This window comes from Bombyx mori, chromosome 14 (genome assembly GCF_030269925.1).
Source record: "Bombyx mori chromosome 14, ASM3026992v2".
NCBI classification, from domain to species: Eukaryota; Metazoa; Arthropoda; class Insecta; order Lepidoptera; family Bombycidae; genus Bombyx; species Bombyx mori.
In genome coordinates, this window is record NC_085120.1 from 6957219 (window position 1) to 6973793 (window position 16575).

General features: G+C 36.4%; 1 protein-coding gene across 1 annotated transcript; it reads left to right on the forward strand.

The window, feature by feature from the left end:
* The first annotated feature begins 1106 nt into the window (after positions 1 to 1106).
* Positions 1107 to 16375, forward strand: LOC101735989 (RNA-binding protein 28). The gene is made up of 11 exons (XM_038015304.2): positions 1107 to 1652; positions 2657 to 2770; positions 8877 to 9134; positions 9559 to 9726; positions 9893 to 10058; positions 11392 to 11569; positions 12254 to 12416; positions 13662 to 13767; positions 14646 to 14843; positions 15253 to 15352; positions 15827 to 16375. The coding sequence occupies exons 1-11, from the start codon at positions 1376 to 1378 to the stop codon at positions 16325 to 16327; spliced, it is 2229 nt and encodes a 742-aa protein (XP_037871232.1). The 5' UTR covers positions 1107 to 1375; the 3' UTR covers positions 16328 to 16375.
* The last annotated feature ends 200 nt before the right edge of the window (positions 16376 to 16575 follow it).

The window sequence follows — 16575 nt, forward strand, 5'->3', positions numbered from 1 at the left end:
GATTGTTCAATGTTAATAATTGTTTGTTCTGCATTTATTTATTTAAAAAAAATATTTAAAAATATACCTACAAGTTAGCCCCTCTAATGCAATTTTTTATATTTTTTCATCCTTAATGACTCGTAAATATTCATTTTCGATTGTTCTTATATAAAACACGTTTGTTCTCTTTCGAAATTACTCGTTTTTTGTTTAATTTACTATTTTTATTAGTTGAATAAATGTATGCAAAATATGTGTACTGCGCATGCGTCAACTATAATGCCTAAACATTCTACGCGGTTTTAATCGTGAAAAAAAAACAAATATAAATCCTGAAGGAGCAATTAATTGGTATACAGTTTAATTAAAAAAATTAAAAAATAAATAAATGACATAATGTGCATTGGCGTTAAGTTAGACCAAATACATTTTTTCCATCCTCCTACTTATCGTTATGAAGGTATAAAAAAGATAGGGAGTTCACATAGGTAATATAAACAAATAAGTAAATATGTTCATTATTTATCTTTCAAAAGATAATATAGGTATACATTATAATAACTTTTTACACAGTCGAAATTATATTCTTAACATTAGTAAAATAACATTTTAATACGATAGGTAAGAGGATGGAAAAAATGTATTTGGTCTAACTTAACGCCAATGCACATTATTTCATTTATTTATTTTTTTATTTTTTTAATTAAACTGTATACCAATTAATTGCTCCTTCAGGATTTATATTTGTTTTTTTTTTCACGATTAAAACTGCGTAGAAAGTTTAGGCATTATAGTCGACGCATGCGCAGTACACATATTTTGCATACATTTATTCAACTAATAAAAATAGTAAATTAAACAAAAAACGAGTAATTTCGAAAGAGAACAAACGTGTTTTATATAAGAACAATCGAAAATGAATATTTACGAGTCATTAAGGATGAAAAAATATTAAAAATTGCATTAGAGGGGCTAACTTGTAGGTATATTTTTAAATATTTTTTTTAAATAAATAAATGCAGAACAAACAATTATTAACATTGAACAATCATGAACAAATGATGAACATACGAATTAATAGAAAATAAGTATAAAATAGGAAAAAAAAATTTTTTTGAGGGGCTAACTTCATTCACCTGGCATTAACCGTGGTATGTTAGCTCACAGGTTATACACTTGTTAACTCTTGTGCAATTTCACTAAGTGTATAATCTATGTTATAAGGCTGTATACTCTTAGATCCCCTTGCCTTTCCTAATTAGGAAAAATCGTACCAAAAAAAAATCTATGCTAAACATTTATTTTAGTGTAGAGTAGAGGTTATGTTTTGAATCGCACGTGAACCTTGTATTAGTATTTGGAGTCAAAAAACGGCTTCTTCTAAAACTGGAAAATGGGAAATGATTACAACGATACTAATGATTCTATAGACGAAAATTCAAAATACAAAGATGGGGTGAACAGAAATGCTAGACTCATAGTAAGAAATTTATCTTTCAAAGCCACTGAAAAAGAATTAAAAGAACATTTTTCACATTATGGTACCGTGGAAGAAGTAAAGCTATTGAGGAGACCAGATGGTAAATTGGTTGGATGTGGCTTTGTGCATTTCACTCAAGTTCCCATGGCAAATAAAGCTTTGTCAGCTACAAATAAAAAACTGTTTCTTGGTATGTATTTCTAAATAATTTCACGCAATAATATTTATTTCTTTAGTTTTATATTACTTCCCAAAATAACAGCTGTCGTCAGATATGCTTAAATCAAATAAACGAAGAGATCGTGCATGCGTTAATAGTGGTTGCCATTCTTCCTACATATTATGTCAACTGCGAGGCAATGGTTCCAATTTGACAGCCATAGTGCAATAAAATCGAGACTCCAACCTCATGTCTCATGTCCATCAGTGCTGGTAACCACTTAACACTGGGCTGTGAGCTTGTTCACCTATATACGCAAATAAAAAAATCAACCTAATTCACTTTTTTTTATATCATATATGTAATTACGTGGCCTAGCTAATTCATCAACACAGAGTGTAAGCTACTCTGGTTACAAAATATCTGTTGGTTAGGATGTTTCATGTTGTAAGCATCCACTAGCTTTTTTCACTTTTACTTAAGTAGGTAAAATAAGGGGTTTAATATGGCAATAAAGAAAATTGGCTAATAAACAGAATTATATAATATCCAATACAACATTTCAACAGACCCCGCAAGTAAATTCTGTGCATGCATAAAATCAATAAAAAACTTAGCTCTTGATTTTTTCATTCCTCAAGATATGAGAACAAGCTTATGGCCCATCCAGTGCAATGCCCATAGACATCACAATGTGAATACCGTCCTGAGACTTTTTGCACCAATTTATATTTATATAATTTTATAAGGCTTACAATATTCAGCATCAGATTCTGAGACTTGACAGTTGCAGTAAGCTGGAATAATACTCAAAGTATTCTGCTGCCCATTCTCTAGTAAATTCCTTAGTCGCCTTTTACAACAATCATAGGAAAATTATAGGCTGACACCACACATCCAGCCAGATAATGACCTGAAATTTCCATAAGACTAAAGTAGAAACAAGAAGAGTTATTTATTCCAAAATATTACTCCATCTTCACATTTGATATGAAAATAAAGAACATATGTTTGATAATTCTAAAAATATCCAGATAGACCGATACAAGTGGGGTGGGCTGTTCCTAGATACAAATACAGTGAGCAGAGACAGGACAATGAAGCTACAGATGATAGAAAGAGTAAACCTGAAAAAAGTGAAATTAAATGTAAGTATAATATTTTTAGTTCATACCATCAAATATCAACATAACATAACAGTATTCTTGTTACCTGTTGTTTTATGTGAATTTCATAAATTGCATATAAAAAACTAATATATATCTGTATATTTAAATAAAATAATGCATGTAAAACATACTGGTAGAAATACTAGTTACTATCACATGCAGACAAGGTCTTGTCAAATGAAATATTTGGAGAGATTTACGACAAAGGAAAGATCTTCCGAGAGGGTAGTTGGACATCTGTCAGATCACACGCGTTTCGATTATTTTTAGTGTTTTTCCCGTTTTTTCTGTGTTTTTAAGAATTGTGTTTCCCTATTTTTGTTGGTGGTGGATTAGTTTAAGTTTCATTTAACTGGTAAGTGTATTTTTTATGTCAATGTCGTCCTCGGTGGGCGAAAATGTCCCGCCGGACAGAGGGAGGTCTTCTTTAGATTCAGAGATGGACGATCTTTCTCTAATGCTTAATTCTCCTGTAAAATCTTCACAAAAACGCCCTGCGGAAGACGTATTAAGCGTCCCAGAAAAAAGATCAGCTCCACATTTACCGGCAGCTGCCTCTAATCAACATACCTACACCCGGTCAGGTTTTGATAACAATTCAGTTCTTAATTACTCTGAAACTGACTCTGGCCCTTTTGTTGTCCATGTATCTCGTTCAGATGGTGACTTTGCCCCAGTTTCGAACCACACCCGTACCCTTAAAATTGCTCAAATTATTTACAATGGTAAGATCTCAGGGATAGATGAAATTAAAAACATGGGTAGAAATAGGGCTGCTATTATTTTTAAAACATATAACGAAGCGAATTCATTTTTAACAAACCCATTACTTTCATCTAACAAATTGTCAGCAATTATTCCACGCTTTCAAGTTACCAGGATGGGTGTCGTGAGACAAATTCCTGTAGAGTGGTCTCTTGAGGACCTAGTCTCATGGATTGAGTGTCGGTCTGTTTCAACCACCGTCATTAAAGCCAGAAGAATGAATAAGAAAAAGAAAATAGATGGAAAAACAGTATGGGAACCGACGGGTACAGTTGTCCTCTCTTTTCTTGGGCAAGTTCTTCCTAAACATGTATATTGTTGCAGCGTTTCCCTCCCTGTAAACATATATACTCTTCCCACTATTCAGTGTTTAAAGTGTTGTCGTTTTGGGCACATTCGTGATCAATGTCGATCGCAAGCCCGCTGCTCTCGATGCGCAGGCCCCCATGAAGGTAATTCTTGTAGTGTTTCAGAAAATAACATAACCTGCTTGTTCTGCTCTGGTTGTCATCCCGCCTCTGACCCGAAATGCCCCGAACATGCCCGTCAAAGATCAATTAAGATGGTTATGTCTGAAGAAAATATTAGTTATATTGAGGCAGCTCGCAGATTTCCTTCAGTCCGCACCTCCTATGCCGATGTTGCCAATTCTTCTCTTCCCCAAAAACCTATCTTCCTGAGCCGATCAGCTCCATCTTCGAATACCCTCCCGTCTTCCTCCCCCTCATCTTCTCGTCATACTCCGTCAACTTCATACAAAAAAACTGTTTTTATTGAAAAATCGTCTAAACCAATACTTTCCAAGTCTTATGATCGTCATGCTCACAACAATATTATTAGCCCTCCTAACTCTTGTTTACCCAATGGTTGTGCTCTTAGCACTCCCACCCCCTGTGCCCCTGCTACAAATGATAATCTCGCGGAATTAATGTCAATGCTGCTTCTAAATATTTTATCAAAATTCAATGATATACTACCGAACAACGTCTTGATTCAGATTCACGCTTTAATCTCTAGTCTCGTCAACTCTCAACCAAAGCATAATGACGAAGGTCCTACAATGGAACTGTCGTAGTATCAGAAATAAAAAACAAGAAATTATTTATCTATCTAATCAATATAACCCTGTCCTCTTTGCTGTTGCGGAGTCATGGTTGAGACCGGATACTCTGCTTAGGGTGCCCGGGTTCTCGTGTCTCCGCGATGACAGAGACGACGGCTGGGCAGGAACTGCTATCTTGGTCAGAAGAAATATATCTTTTTCTCGCATTACCCTTCCTCCTCATTCCTCAGCAATTAACATTGTGGCAGTTCGCTGCTTTAACATCACAGTGGTTTCAGTGTACATCCCTCACCCTAACAGTAACCTTATTCAAGAATTTTCAACACTCTTAACCTCTCTTCCATGTCCTCTCTTAGTCTTAGGAGATTTTAACATACGCCATACAATGTGGGGTTCTGAGTTATGTGACTCAAATTCCTCATTATTTCTTGATAAACTTGATGAATTAAATTTGTGTCTACTTAATGATGGAACTCCCACCCGTAGAGTATCCCCATCCCAAAGTCCAAGTGCCCCAGACCTGTCCTTGTCCTCTCCCTCTTTAGTTAACTCGATTTCTTGGTCTGTTCTGTCCAACTCCCATGGCAGTGATCATCTTCCAATATTACTAACTCTAGCCGATTCTTCCATCCCATCTTCAGTTCCATATGAACCCCTTTTGGAATTCAGACTTAACAAGGCCGACTGGCAAAAGTATTCATCTTTAGTTCAAAATAATCTTGAATCTCTTCCTGATGCAAATGATGAAAATACTCTATTTTTGTACCTAGAATTTTGTTCCATTTTATCCTCCGCTGCCGAACTAACCATTCCCTTAAGGAATTCAGCTTCAAATAAAATTCCCTCACCAGCATGGTGGGATGCTGAATGCTCCCAAATAGTCCAAAAACGCAAGGAGGCTGAGTCTGAATTTTCTAAAATTCTCTCTTTAGAGAATTTCCTAGAATTTCAGAAAATTTCGGCCATCTCTAAAAGATTTTTGCGACAAAAGAAATCTCTTGCTTGGCGTAATTTTTGCGAGTCTCTCTCCCCAAGAACTCCTGCCTCCTTGATTTGGAAAAAAATAAAAGCATTTCGTAAATCACAATCTGATAATAATATTAATTCTAATTCCTTGTCTTGGCTTCCTGATTTTATCTCCAAACTCTGCCCACCCTTTGTGCCTTTTAAACCTTGTCCCTTAATTCCCTCCTCCGCCTCTAATGACCCCATGAATTCCAGCTTCTCATTTGCAGAACTATGCTGTGTTCTTGACAACCTCCGAGATTCAGCCCCAGGTATAGATGGCTTCCCGTACTCTTTTATAAAAAAATTATCTGACTCTTCTAAAAAAATCTTTCTAAATCTTTTAAATCATATATTTCTCTCCAGTTCTGTTCCAGCCTCATGGAAAACTCAATTGATAATCCCAATTCTAAAACCAGGCAAGGATCCAGCTCAATCTTGTTCATATAGACCTATTGCTCTCTCGAGTGTGCTAGCTAAAATTATGGAACATTTGATAAAAAATCGTCTAGAATGGATAGTTGAAAACAGGTCTATTCTCCCTAATAGTCAGTTTGGCTTTAGACGAGGTTACGGAACATTGGACAGCCTGAGCCTCCTCACTTCAGATATTCGTGTTGCATTCTCTCAAAATCGTCATGTTATAGCAGTTTTTCTAGATATTTCCTCTGCATACGACAATGTCGACCTTCATTTACTTAGACAAAAACTTATTAACCTGAATATGCCTCCTAGAATTGTGAATTTTATCTTCAATTTGTTTTATGACAGATCTATTATAGTTCGCATCTTAGGTGAAAATTCTTCTCATCGGACCTGAAAAGGTCTGCCTCAGGGTTCTGTTCTCAGTCCTCTGCTTTATAATATTTACACTGCTATTTTAGATACTACTGTGAACCCTTTTTGCCGTATCCTCCAATATGCTGACGATATTGCCCTCTATACCATATCTGATTCTTTCTCACAAGCTTGTAATTGTCTAAATTCTGCTTTGTTTAACCTGAATTCTTGGTTGAATGATCACTGCTTATCCCTGTCCATCCCTAAATGTTCTGCGGTTGTTTTCTCCCGTAAGAGAGCTATCCCTGAAATAAATATTGAAATTTGTAACCAATCTATTCCAGTCTTGAGTAAAGTTAAGTTTTTGGGCATTCTCTTGGATTCTAAACTCTCCGGTGTTCACCATTTAAACTATATCTGCAATAAAGTTGAGAAGAGCATCAATGTTCTACGCGCACTCTCCGGTGTTAAGTGGGGTTCACATCCTTACAGCCAGAAGCTTCTTTATAATGCTTTAATTAGAAGTCACTTTGACTATGGTTGCTTTGTTTTGGAGCCTTGTAATAAAATGGCACTTACAAAACTAAATCGTATTCAATCAAAATGCCTCAGAATCATCTCTGGCGCCATGAAATCTTCTCCTATAAATGCCCTACAAGTTGAATGTTTTGAACCTCCTTTAGCCTTGCGTAGACAGTTTCTAGCTGATAGATTTTTCTACAAAGTAATTTCTCTCTCAAACCACCCCCTTTTAGCTCTACTTTCCCAACTTGCTCAACTGACCGAAACCTCTAGATACTGGCGTCATAAATCTGTACCTCCTCTTGTCAACTCGTATAAGAAACTGCAAAATTTAGCTTCTCCAATTTCTCAATATGATAAATTCCCCCTCTTTCTTTTCTCTTTTGACTGTCTTTTATTTCGTCCCACTACCTTCTTGAATATTGGGATCCATAAAGACTCCCCAGGAGCAAATTTACAATTTCAGAACATAGTACAACTACAATGGCCTAATCATTATCACCTATTCACTGATGCATCTAAACTATCCCAAAATGGTCCTGTAGGTGCTGCGGTATGGATCCCCAAGTTTAAAATCTCCCTAAAATACAAACTCCCTCAGACTTCCTCTGTGTACTCTGGTGAAGCTGTTGCTCTTTTAGAAGCAGCTCTTTTTATTAAAACCCGCGGTCTAAGTAAATCGGTAATTTTTTCGGACTCCTTAAGCTGTCTTCAAGACATAACTAAATTTCCATCGCATTCAAAAGTCAATTTTGAAATTATATTAAAAATTAAAGAAACTCTGTTTCAATGTCACTGCTCCGGACTTGATGTCACTCTCGTCTGGATCCCAAGTCATAGCGGAATTTGTGGGAATGAGCTTGCTGACTCCTGTGCCAAGGAGGCTGTTGTTATGGGCTGTAACAAGTATAACAAAATTTTTCCTCGAGATTTACATTCTCTGGCAAAATCTGATATGCTTCAATCTTGGAATGAAAGCTGGCAGATTTCTCGTCAGTCAGTAGGTAAGCATTATGGTAACTTGCAACCGACCCTGCCCTCTAAGCCTTGGTTTTCCTCCCACTGCCATCTTCCTAAAAAAATTGTCTCAGCTATAATCCGTCTTAGACTTGGCCATGGTGCTCCCCTGTTTTTCTTGCCAAAATTAGAGTCCGTGACCATTCTCTTTGTGAGTGTGGATTAGATGAGGGTACCCTGGATCACATTTTCTTCGACTGCCCCAATATCGTATCCCCTCTTTATGATATCCTTCCCAATGACATTCCCCGACCTATTAATATTAATTGTTTATTAACTTTAGTCTATTCTAAACATGTAAATATTCTGTGTAAATTTTTATCTGCTAATAATATTTATCTCTAAAGTAGTTAGTCTAACATATATTTGTTTGTGCTGTTCTTAAAACCACAGATTCGCGTATGGAAAAACCGACCAAATTTATTTGTATTTAGATTTAGTAATTTTTTCCCTCTCTAAGCACCTGTCATTTTTGTAAATACTTTGACATTGGCAAAATCAATGCCAAAGGCGTTGGAGCCAAATTATCTAAAAGAAGAAGAAGAAAGATCTTCCACCGAGCCGATGATATTTGCTCGGTAGACCGACGGTCCGAATGTTATTGTTCGGAACTTGTATATATGCAAGCTTATCTTGAAAATGTCCTAAGCGAGATTCAGGCATCTGTCAAATATCTTGCGTTGTATGATGGCTACCCGCCACAAAATATAACCAAGTTACAGAGTATTAAGCTAGAGGATACCATAATTATCATAGGAATGGTGTTTTAATATTTATTTCCTATTTTGAAGGCCAGCATATTTAGTTTAATGTAAAAAAAAGCGAATTGCATAATACTGGATGGATCCTCTGATGTTTATCTCAAAACCTGAAAAAAAAAACAAAAAACTAAACTGCATAATAATCTCTTCTTACTTTTATCTATTTTAACAGGTAAAAGAGAAATCAAAACTGAACCAGAAAAACAAAAACCAAGAGTTAATAGAAATGCTCGATTAGTTATTAGGAATGTATCATTTAAAGCCACAGAAGAATCCTTAAAAGAATATTTTGCACCTTATGGTGATATACTGGAGGTGAAATTACTAAAAAAGCCGGATGGAAAATTGGTTGGATGTGCTTTTGTTCATTACAAGAATGTACCAATGGCTAAGAAAGCATTATTGAATACAAATATGAAACCTTTTTTAGGTGAGTACAAACAGCAGTGTGCACAAGTGCTCTTCTGCTACTGTCTGTTGGCAGTGCTGTAGGAATACTTACCTCATTTTGTCTTCTTCAATTACTGCAGTTTAATTGAGTGATACCTTAAACTGTAATGTGCATTTATTTTGATAACAGCTATCTCCATTTTCAATTTTTTTAAAGGTTTCTTACTTGTTCAATTATGATAGCAATTTTGAAGTTTCTGTCTATTTCAGATTGTAAAGTATATAAATCTACAATGAAAAAAGACTACACGTTTATTTGTTTATTATTTGTATCATTTGCCAAATTGAGCTGAGAATACACTGAATAATAAAAGATGTAAAATACTGGGAATATATATCTTTAACTACTGAACAAATGAAATTCTAGATATTTGGTATTACTTATATTAGGTGTTGTGTTATAGGCAGACCAATATCAGTGGACTGGGCTGTACCGAAAGACAAGTATATGCAACACATCGTGCACCAACAACTTGAGCTTCAGGACCAAGTCAAGAAGGAGGAGTCAGATAGTGATGATGATGGAGCACAATTGAATTTGTCAAGTGATGATATTAAACCAGAAGTTAAGAGTAAGTTTAATTCACTTTTATTGCAGAGTGCTAGCTTAGACACCACAATATTATGTAAATTAAATTGATTAAATACCTAATTAGATAAAAACCTTGTAATAATTTATTCTTGGCCTGCTAGCTTAAGTACCAACAAGTAAATCATTAACTGAACATTTATTGCCAGGTGAATCTGATGATGACACTGATGATAATGTAAAGTCAGAAAGTGATTCAGAAAAAGAAGACAATAGTGATGATGAGAAAGAAGAAGACGAAGAGTCAGCTGATGAAGATCAGGAAGATATGGATGATAACTTAAGTCAGACTAGCACACAAGCTGAAACAAAAAGGTATGGTAAATTTCATTGACAGTATAAAAACAATAGAAGCAATCACAACATAAATTTTAATGTCTATCAGAAATTACCAGTGTTACCAGTCTTCTTTTCTAGAACTCCTACCTTTTGGTTGGTATTGCCTATTATTCATAACATATTTTTATTAAATTGATGTTAAAATAAAATAAAATGTCAATTGTTTATTTTATATTATCAGCTGTAGATCATAGTAGAAGCAAAGTCGTAAGTGACCATATCAAATGTTTTTCGACATCCGCCCTTATTCCTTATAATATTGCCTAAAAAAAATTGTGCGTAAATTTAAAGGCTGCTTTTAGATTCACTAAATATACTAATTATTTGAACCAATCATGTACTCACATTAAAACTGTATAATCTCAAAACTTGCTAATTTTACAGGAGAGTGTTTTAAAGGTTTACCTGTTACATTATCTGTCTATTAAAGTAAGATAAAATTATGAATTAATGTTAATAGTAGTCAAATAATAGGCAAACTAAAAAAAAAATCTAATTGAAACTACCTCTTTTGACAGTATTTATGAGAAAAATACTGGTGATATTGAATGATTCCGCATATTAACCCAATTTCGAATATTTTAGGAAATTGTACACTTTTAATGAGAAAAGACATATAGTGCAATAGAGCTTAGTTTTAAGGAAAAATAAGCCAAAAAGACACAAAAATAAAAAAGTAAAAGGGCGTGTCTACACTATTCATTAAAACGTAAGAAATTCTGTACCAATCCACTTCTACTTACTGTCAAGCAATAATGTGATAGAAGTTTTTTTTTTTTGCTTAAATGGGTGGACGAGCTCACAGCCCACCTGATGTTAAGTGGTTACTGGAGCCCATAGACATCTACAACGTAAATGCGCCACCCACCTTGATATATAAGTTGTAAGGTCTCAGTATAGTTACAACGGCTGCCCCACCCTTCAAACCGAAACGCATTACTGCTTCACGGCAGAAATAGGCAAGGGCGGTGGTACGATGTTATTCCTTCGCCGTGGAAGTCAATCGTCAACATTTGTTGAGTACGTATTGCATTAGAAAAATTGGTACCAGCCTGCGGGATTCGAACACCGGTGCATCCCTTCAACACGAATGCACCGAACGTCTTATCTTTTAGGCCACGACGACTTCTGAAGACTGAAGCAGAAGTAAAATCTATTATTCCATTAGAGAGCTCAAGCTAGGTGATCACATTCATGCTGTATCACTGTAATGGATTTAACAACAATATTACATCACATGGGCATTTTATTGCAAAAAAAAAAAGTTTACATTACACTTCATTAACTTATTATTACACTTTAATTACAGGATAAGATTAAACGATGCTGAAGACGGATGCACAGTCTTTGTAACAAATATACCTTTTAGTATAGATAATGATCAGTTAAGAGATTTCGCCGAGAAAATCGGGCCCGTGAAATATGCACTTATATGTATGGATAAGCTCACTGAACATTCTAAAGGAACTGGCTTTATTAAATTTGTGGTGAGTTGTTTTGAGTTTTAACGAGTTGTCAATTTCAAGTTAAGCACCCGAGAAGATAATTATAATAATTCTAGCTGACCCGGCATACTTCGTAGTGCCTCAATCGATAAATAAAAGACTTAAACTTTTGTATAAAATAAACTTAGAAACAAACAAAAGGAATCCGTCCGACGGGGGAGACATCAAAGGAAAAACAAAATTGTTATTTTTATTTCATTCCGAGCATTTTCATATTTATCTACCTTTTAAACCTTCTCAGGACTTCCGCAAATAATTTTAGACCAAACTTAGCTAAATCGGTCCAGCCGTTCTCGAGTTTTAGCGAGACGAACGAACAGCAATTCATTTTTATATATATAGATAATATTAATTTAATGTAATATTGTTTTGCTGTATTTGAGACTGTATGTAGTCTAGTGATTCCCAAATCTAAAAAGACACTAGAAAAATATAATGAGTATGTAACGAAAGAGTCTGGAGTAAGAACCTGGATAGGATGGCATTTCAAAAACTTAGTTAAGAAATTACAAAAAAATGCTAATGTTTAATATTGGTGATGTAAACTGATTATTTGAAAAGTTATTTATTTTTATTGGTTTAGATGGAAAAATAATTTCATAGTCCACTTGATGTTCAGCAATAACTGTGAGACTTTAAAGTTTGAATGCTTTAATTAAATTTCAGAACAAGGAGGATGCAGATAAAATCCTGTCAGCATCGGCAGATCATTTGAAGCTGGAGGGTCAAGTGTTACAGGTGAAGCCGGCATTAAAGAAAGAAAATTTACAGAATGGCAAGAAGAAAGAACCTAAAGATAACAGGAATTTATATCTCGTCAAAGAAGGAGGTATATTTCGGTCCACAACGTAGTTCTTTTGGTCAAGTGTTTTTTTTATTGCTTAGATGGGTGGACGAGCTCACGGACCACCTGATGTTAAGTGGTTACCGGAGCCCATAGATATCTACAACATAAATGCCGTCACCGTTTGAAGTCGTCGTGGCCTTAAGGATAAGACGTCCGGTGCATTCGTTGTTGCGATGCACCGGTGTTCGAATCCCGCGGGCGGGTACCAATTTTTCGAATGAAATACGTACTTAACAAATGTTCACGATTGACTTCCACGGTGAAGGAATAACATCGTGTAATAAAAATCAAACCCGCAAAATTATAATTTGCGTAACCATTGGTGGTAGGACCTCTTGCGAGTCTGCACGGGTAGGTACCACCACCCTGCCTATTTCTGCCGTGAAGCAGTAATGCGTTTCGGTTTGAAGGGTGGGGTAGCCGTTGTAACTATACTGAGACCTTAGAACTTATATCTCAAGGTGGGTGGCGCATTTACGTTGTAGATGTCTATGGGCTCCAGTAACCACTTAACACCAGGTGGGCTGTGAGCTCGTCCAACCATCTAAGCAATAAAAAAAAAAAAACCTACCTGGAGATATAAGTTGTAAGGTCTCAGTTCTTACAGTACAACGGCTGCCTTCACTACTATTATTACTTACTACCTTTGGAACTGGAATGGAATAATTATTCCAGTTAATATACAAATGCTAGTGTATTATATCAGAGTTTCTTGGACTTTTTACCTTGCGTCTTGAGGTCATATTATGTAGAGACAAGTTGGGGTGCCTATGGATTTGGAAACAAGGCTATGGGGTAAACTGTAGACACCCTGAGTAAATACTTGTGTTGATATTTTGTAAACATTTATTGGAGAGGAGCTTGTTTATAATTTGCTAGCTGTTACCCCCGGATTCGCATGCGTGTTAAAGAAAAGGGTTAATGATTTTATTTTAAATGTCACGAAATGTGTAACGGTAGGCAGCGGCTTGGCTCTGCCACTGGCGTTGCTGACGTACGACGGTAACCACTTACCATCAGGTGGGCCGTATGCTAGTCTGCCTACAAAGGCAATTTTTTTTCTTCAAAATGTTCCCTTTGTCAATTATCGGACTTAAAATTATCTCTTTAAAAAAATCATGTCAATCTGTTGCTTCGTTAAAGGACAAATAAACAAAGACACTTTCCTATTTATAATATTAGTATGGATTTGTGTAGTTTAGTAAATTTTTTTTTTTGTCATTACAGTCATAGTGGCCGGTACAAAAGCAGCTGTCGGCGTATCCGCTTCCGATATGTCTAAGAGATTGGCCTTAGAGCGAAGTAAGACACAGATGTTAAAGAACTTGAATAGGTCAGTGAATTATTAAGCATTGAGAAAGATAATTCTTCTCATTACTACACTTGAATACTGCGAGTGCCAACTCACATGCACTGGTGGTAAGGCGTATTCTGAGTCCGCACAGATGAGAAGCACTATTCTACCTATTTCTGCCCCGAAACACTCATCTGTTCCATTTCACAAATACAATGTAGAGTTCAATTCCGTATCTCCAGTAGATCACATCAAGCTGGGCATCTCAATAGTAATCACCCCTGCCAAACTTTTTGTACTTTTTTGTAATTTCCTAATAATATAACACACTTTTATGAATGAATATGTTAGAGACAGTCTGAAAGTGGCATGTGTGACAGAGAAGTTGAGAAATGCGCATTTGGGATGGTATGGACATGTGATGTGACGAAATGATAATGAGGTTGGTAAGAAAGTGTTAACTATGAATGTGGAAGACTATAGAGGAAGAGGTAGACCTAAGTAGAAATGGATGGATTGCGCGCAGAGGGGAGTGAGCGAAGAAATGGTATATGTTATGAGCTTCTTCGGATATATGTATAGTGCGGTCTCCCAGACATGAATTAGAGAAGCTCATAATTGCGGGTCGCATAGAGGGCAAGCGCGCCGTGGGCAGATGATCAGATCTAGTAAGAGAAGCACTTGGTGGTAGTGTGTACCATGCGGTCCATGCCACCCAAACACAGTGGAAGAACGTCACATGTGGTCGCAATCCTCAGTAGTGAGGGAACGATATAGAAGAAGAAGAGTATGAAATGAGAAAACATGTTGTGTCGACATCTGGTGACTGGGAGAAGGGCAGGAGAATGATGATGATGAAAAGATAATTTTAACATATACTATCAAAAAAGATCTATAACTGTAATCTTTTCTTCTAGATTCGTATCGCGGTACCGCCTGGTAGTATCGAACCTGCCGCCGAACTGTGACGACTCCACGCTGCGCCGCGTGTGCAGTCGCGCGGCGGGGATGGACGAGGGCGGGGGGCGGGGCGCGGCGAGGAGGGGCGGCGTGCTGACGGAGGCGCGCGTCATGCGGGACCTCCGCGCGCCGGTCGGGAGGGACGGGAAACATCCGTCAGTATTATTATTACTATTATTAGTATTCTCGGTCGTTGAAATTTGGATCAGTAAATATTTTTTACCAAAAACATCAAGTTGTTATTTTGTGATACGCACATCTTAAATACCTATTCTGAACTCATCGATGACACAATACTTTCTGTTTCCTAATTAAGTATGTCAATTTTTGAGTGGTTTTATTATAACAAAAATATAAAACTAGTTGAGGATTGGACACCTCAAGACGGACAATACAATGTTCACATTGTAGTGATGATGAGCACCATCACACACAGTAGCTGTTGAGGCCTTGGTGGACAGTGAAACCGCCCTTGACTCATATAAATTCATCTTCTTGAAACCAGTTTAAAAAAAAATCTCATCAAATAGCTCTACAAATATATTACTAATTTCTCTTTTACAGATCTAAAGGTTACGGTTTCGTGATGTTCACAAGACACGAAGACGCCTTGGCCTGTCTCAGGAAATTGAACAATAATCCGGATATATTTGATAAAAATAACGTGGGTATACCCGATTTTCATTCCAATTTTCATAAAATGTATAACAACAAAAAACAATTGTAGAAATTTTTATTTATTTTGTGACTTATTTTATAAAAATGATTATTTGTTCCATGTCTGTTTTTCAAAATCAATTCAAAATCTCCTTAAGATTAACTAAATCACATCACATTTATAAATGGTTAATACTGGTGGTAGGACCGACCTCTTGTGAGTCCGCACGGGTAGGTACCATCACCCCGTCTATTTCTGCCGTGAAGCAGTAATGCGTTTCGGTTTGAAAGGTGAGGCAGCCGTTGTAACTATACTTGAGACTTTAGAACTTATATCTCAAGGTGGGTGGCGCATTTACGTTGTAGATGTCTATAGGCTCCAGTAACCACTTAACACCTGGTGGGCTGTGATCTCGTCTACCCATCTAAGCAATAAAAAAAAGTCGTGACTGAAGTTTCATTCGTTATTGTTCTTCTACAGAGACCAATCGTATCGTTCTCAATAGAAGATCGGACAGCTCTGAACGCAAGAAAGAAGAGACTAGAAAAGTCAGTCGCCAACAATCCGCTCGCTAAAAAACAAGAAAATAACGGAGCCATAGACTACGGGAAAAACAGAAAGAGAAAAGCGAACAAAGCACCCGAAGAAGGTTACGCAAAGAAAGGGAGATACGATAAGAAGAATAAACAGAACAACACTGAATACGGCAGCGGTAGGTTCGTTAGAAATCCTAAAGTAGAAAATGTCAACGAATTTACCGGATTAACAGCGAAGGAAGGAACCCAACATAAAATGAGAAGTAATTTTAAGTTAAAGGAACAGGCTGAGGTCCATAAAAAGGCCATGAAGATTGAGAAAAAGAAAGGCAAGCACGCACTGAAACTGAAGAGGTTGGCGAGGGAGAGGATCAAGCAGCCCAAACAGCCGATCAACAAGACTAATGAGTCGCGGAGAAAAAAGAATAAACGTCGAACACAATGAGTTCTGTACATTACACATTAAGTATGTTAAGTAAAATATGTTACAGATTATGTTTTATTATTTCAAAAACCTTAATACTATACGTATCATTTAAGACGATAGACCCAGGTTTTCTTTTGTGTTAGGGAAGCGGTAAACAAAACATACATTACAGATAACAACACAGGTAATAAATACAACCAGAGCTGGCCGGCGCGTGTATTCGACGTTGGAAATTTGAATACAATAGTTACGTTTTACGTAATTTT

What these genes read in the sequence shown, in the direction of transcription:
- LOC101735989 (XM_038015304.2), top strand. Translation starts at nt 1,376, where the DNA reads ATGGGAAATGATTACAACGATACTAATGATTCTATAGACGAAAATTCA. An exon ending in ATATCTCGTCAAAGAAGGAG is followed by an intron (nt 12,417 to 13,661) that starts GTATATTTCGGT and finishes TTGTCATTACAG; the next exon opens with TCATAGTGGCCGGTACAAAA. An exon ending in GGGAGGGACGGGAAACATCC is followed by an intron (nt 14,844 to 15,252) that starts GTCAGTATTATT and finishes TCTCTTTTACAG; the next exon opens with ATCTAAAGGTTACGGTTTCG.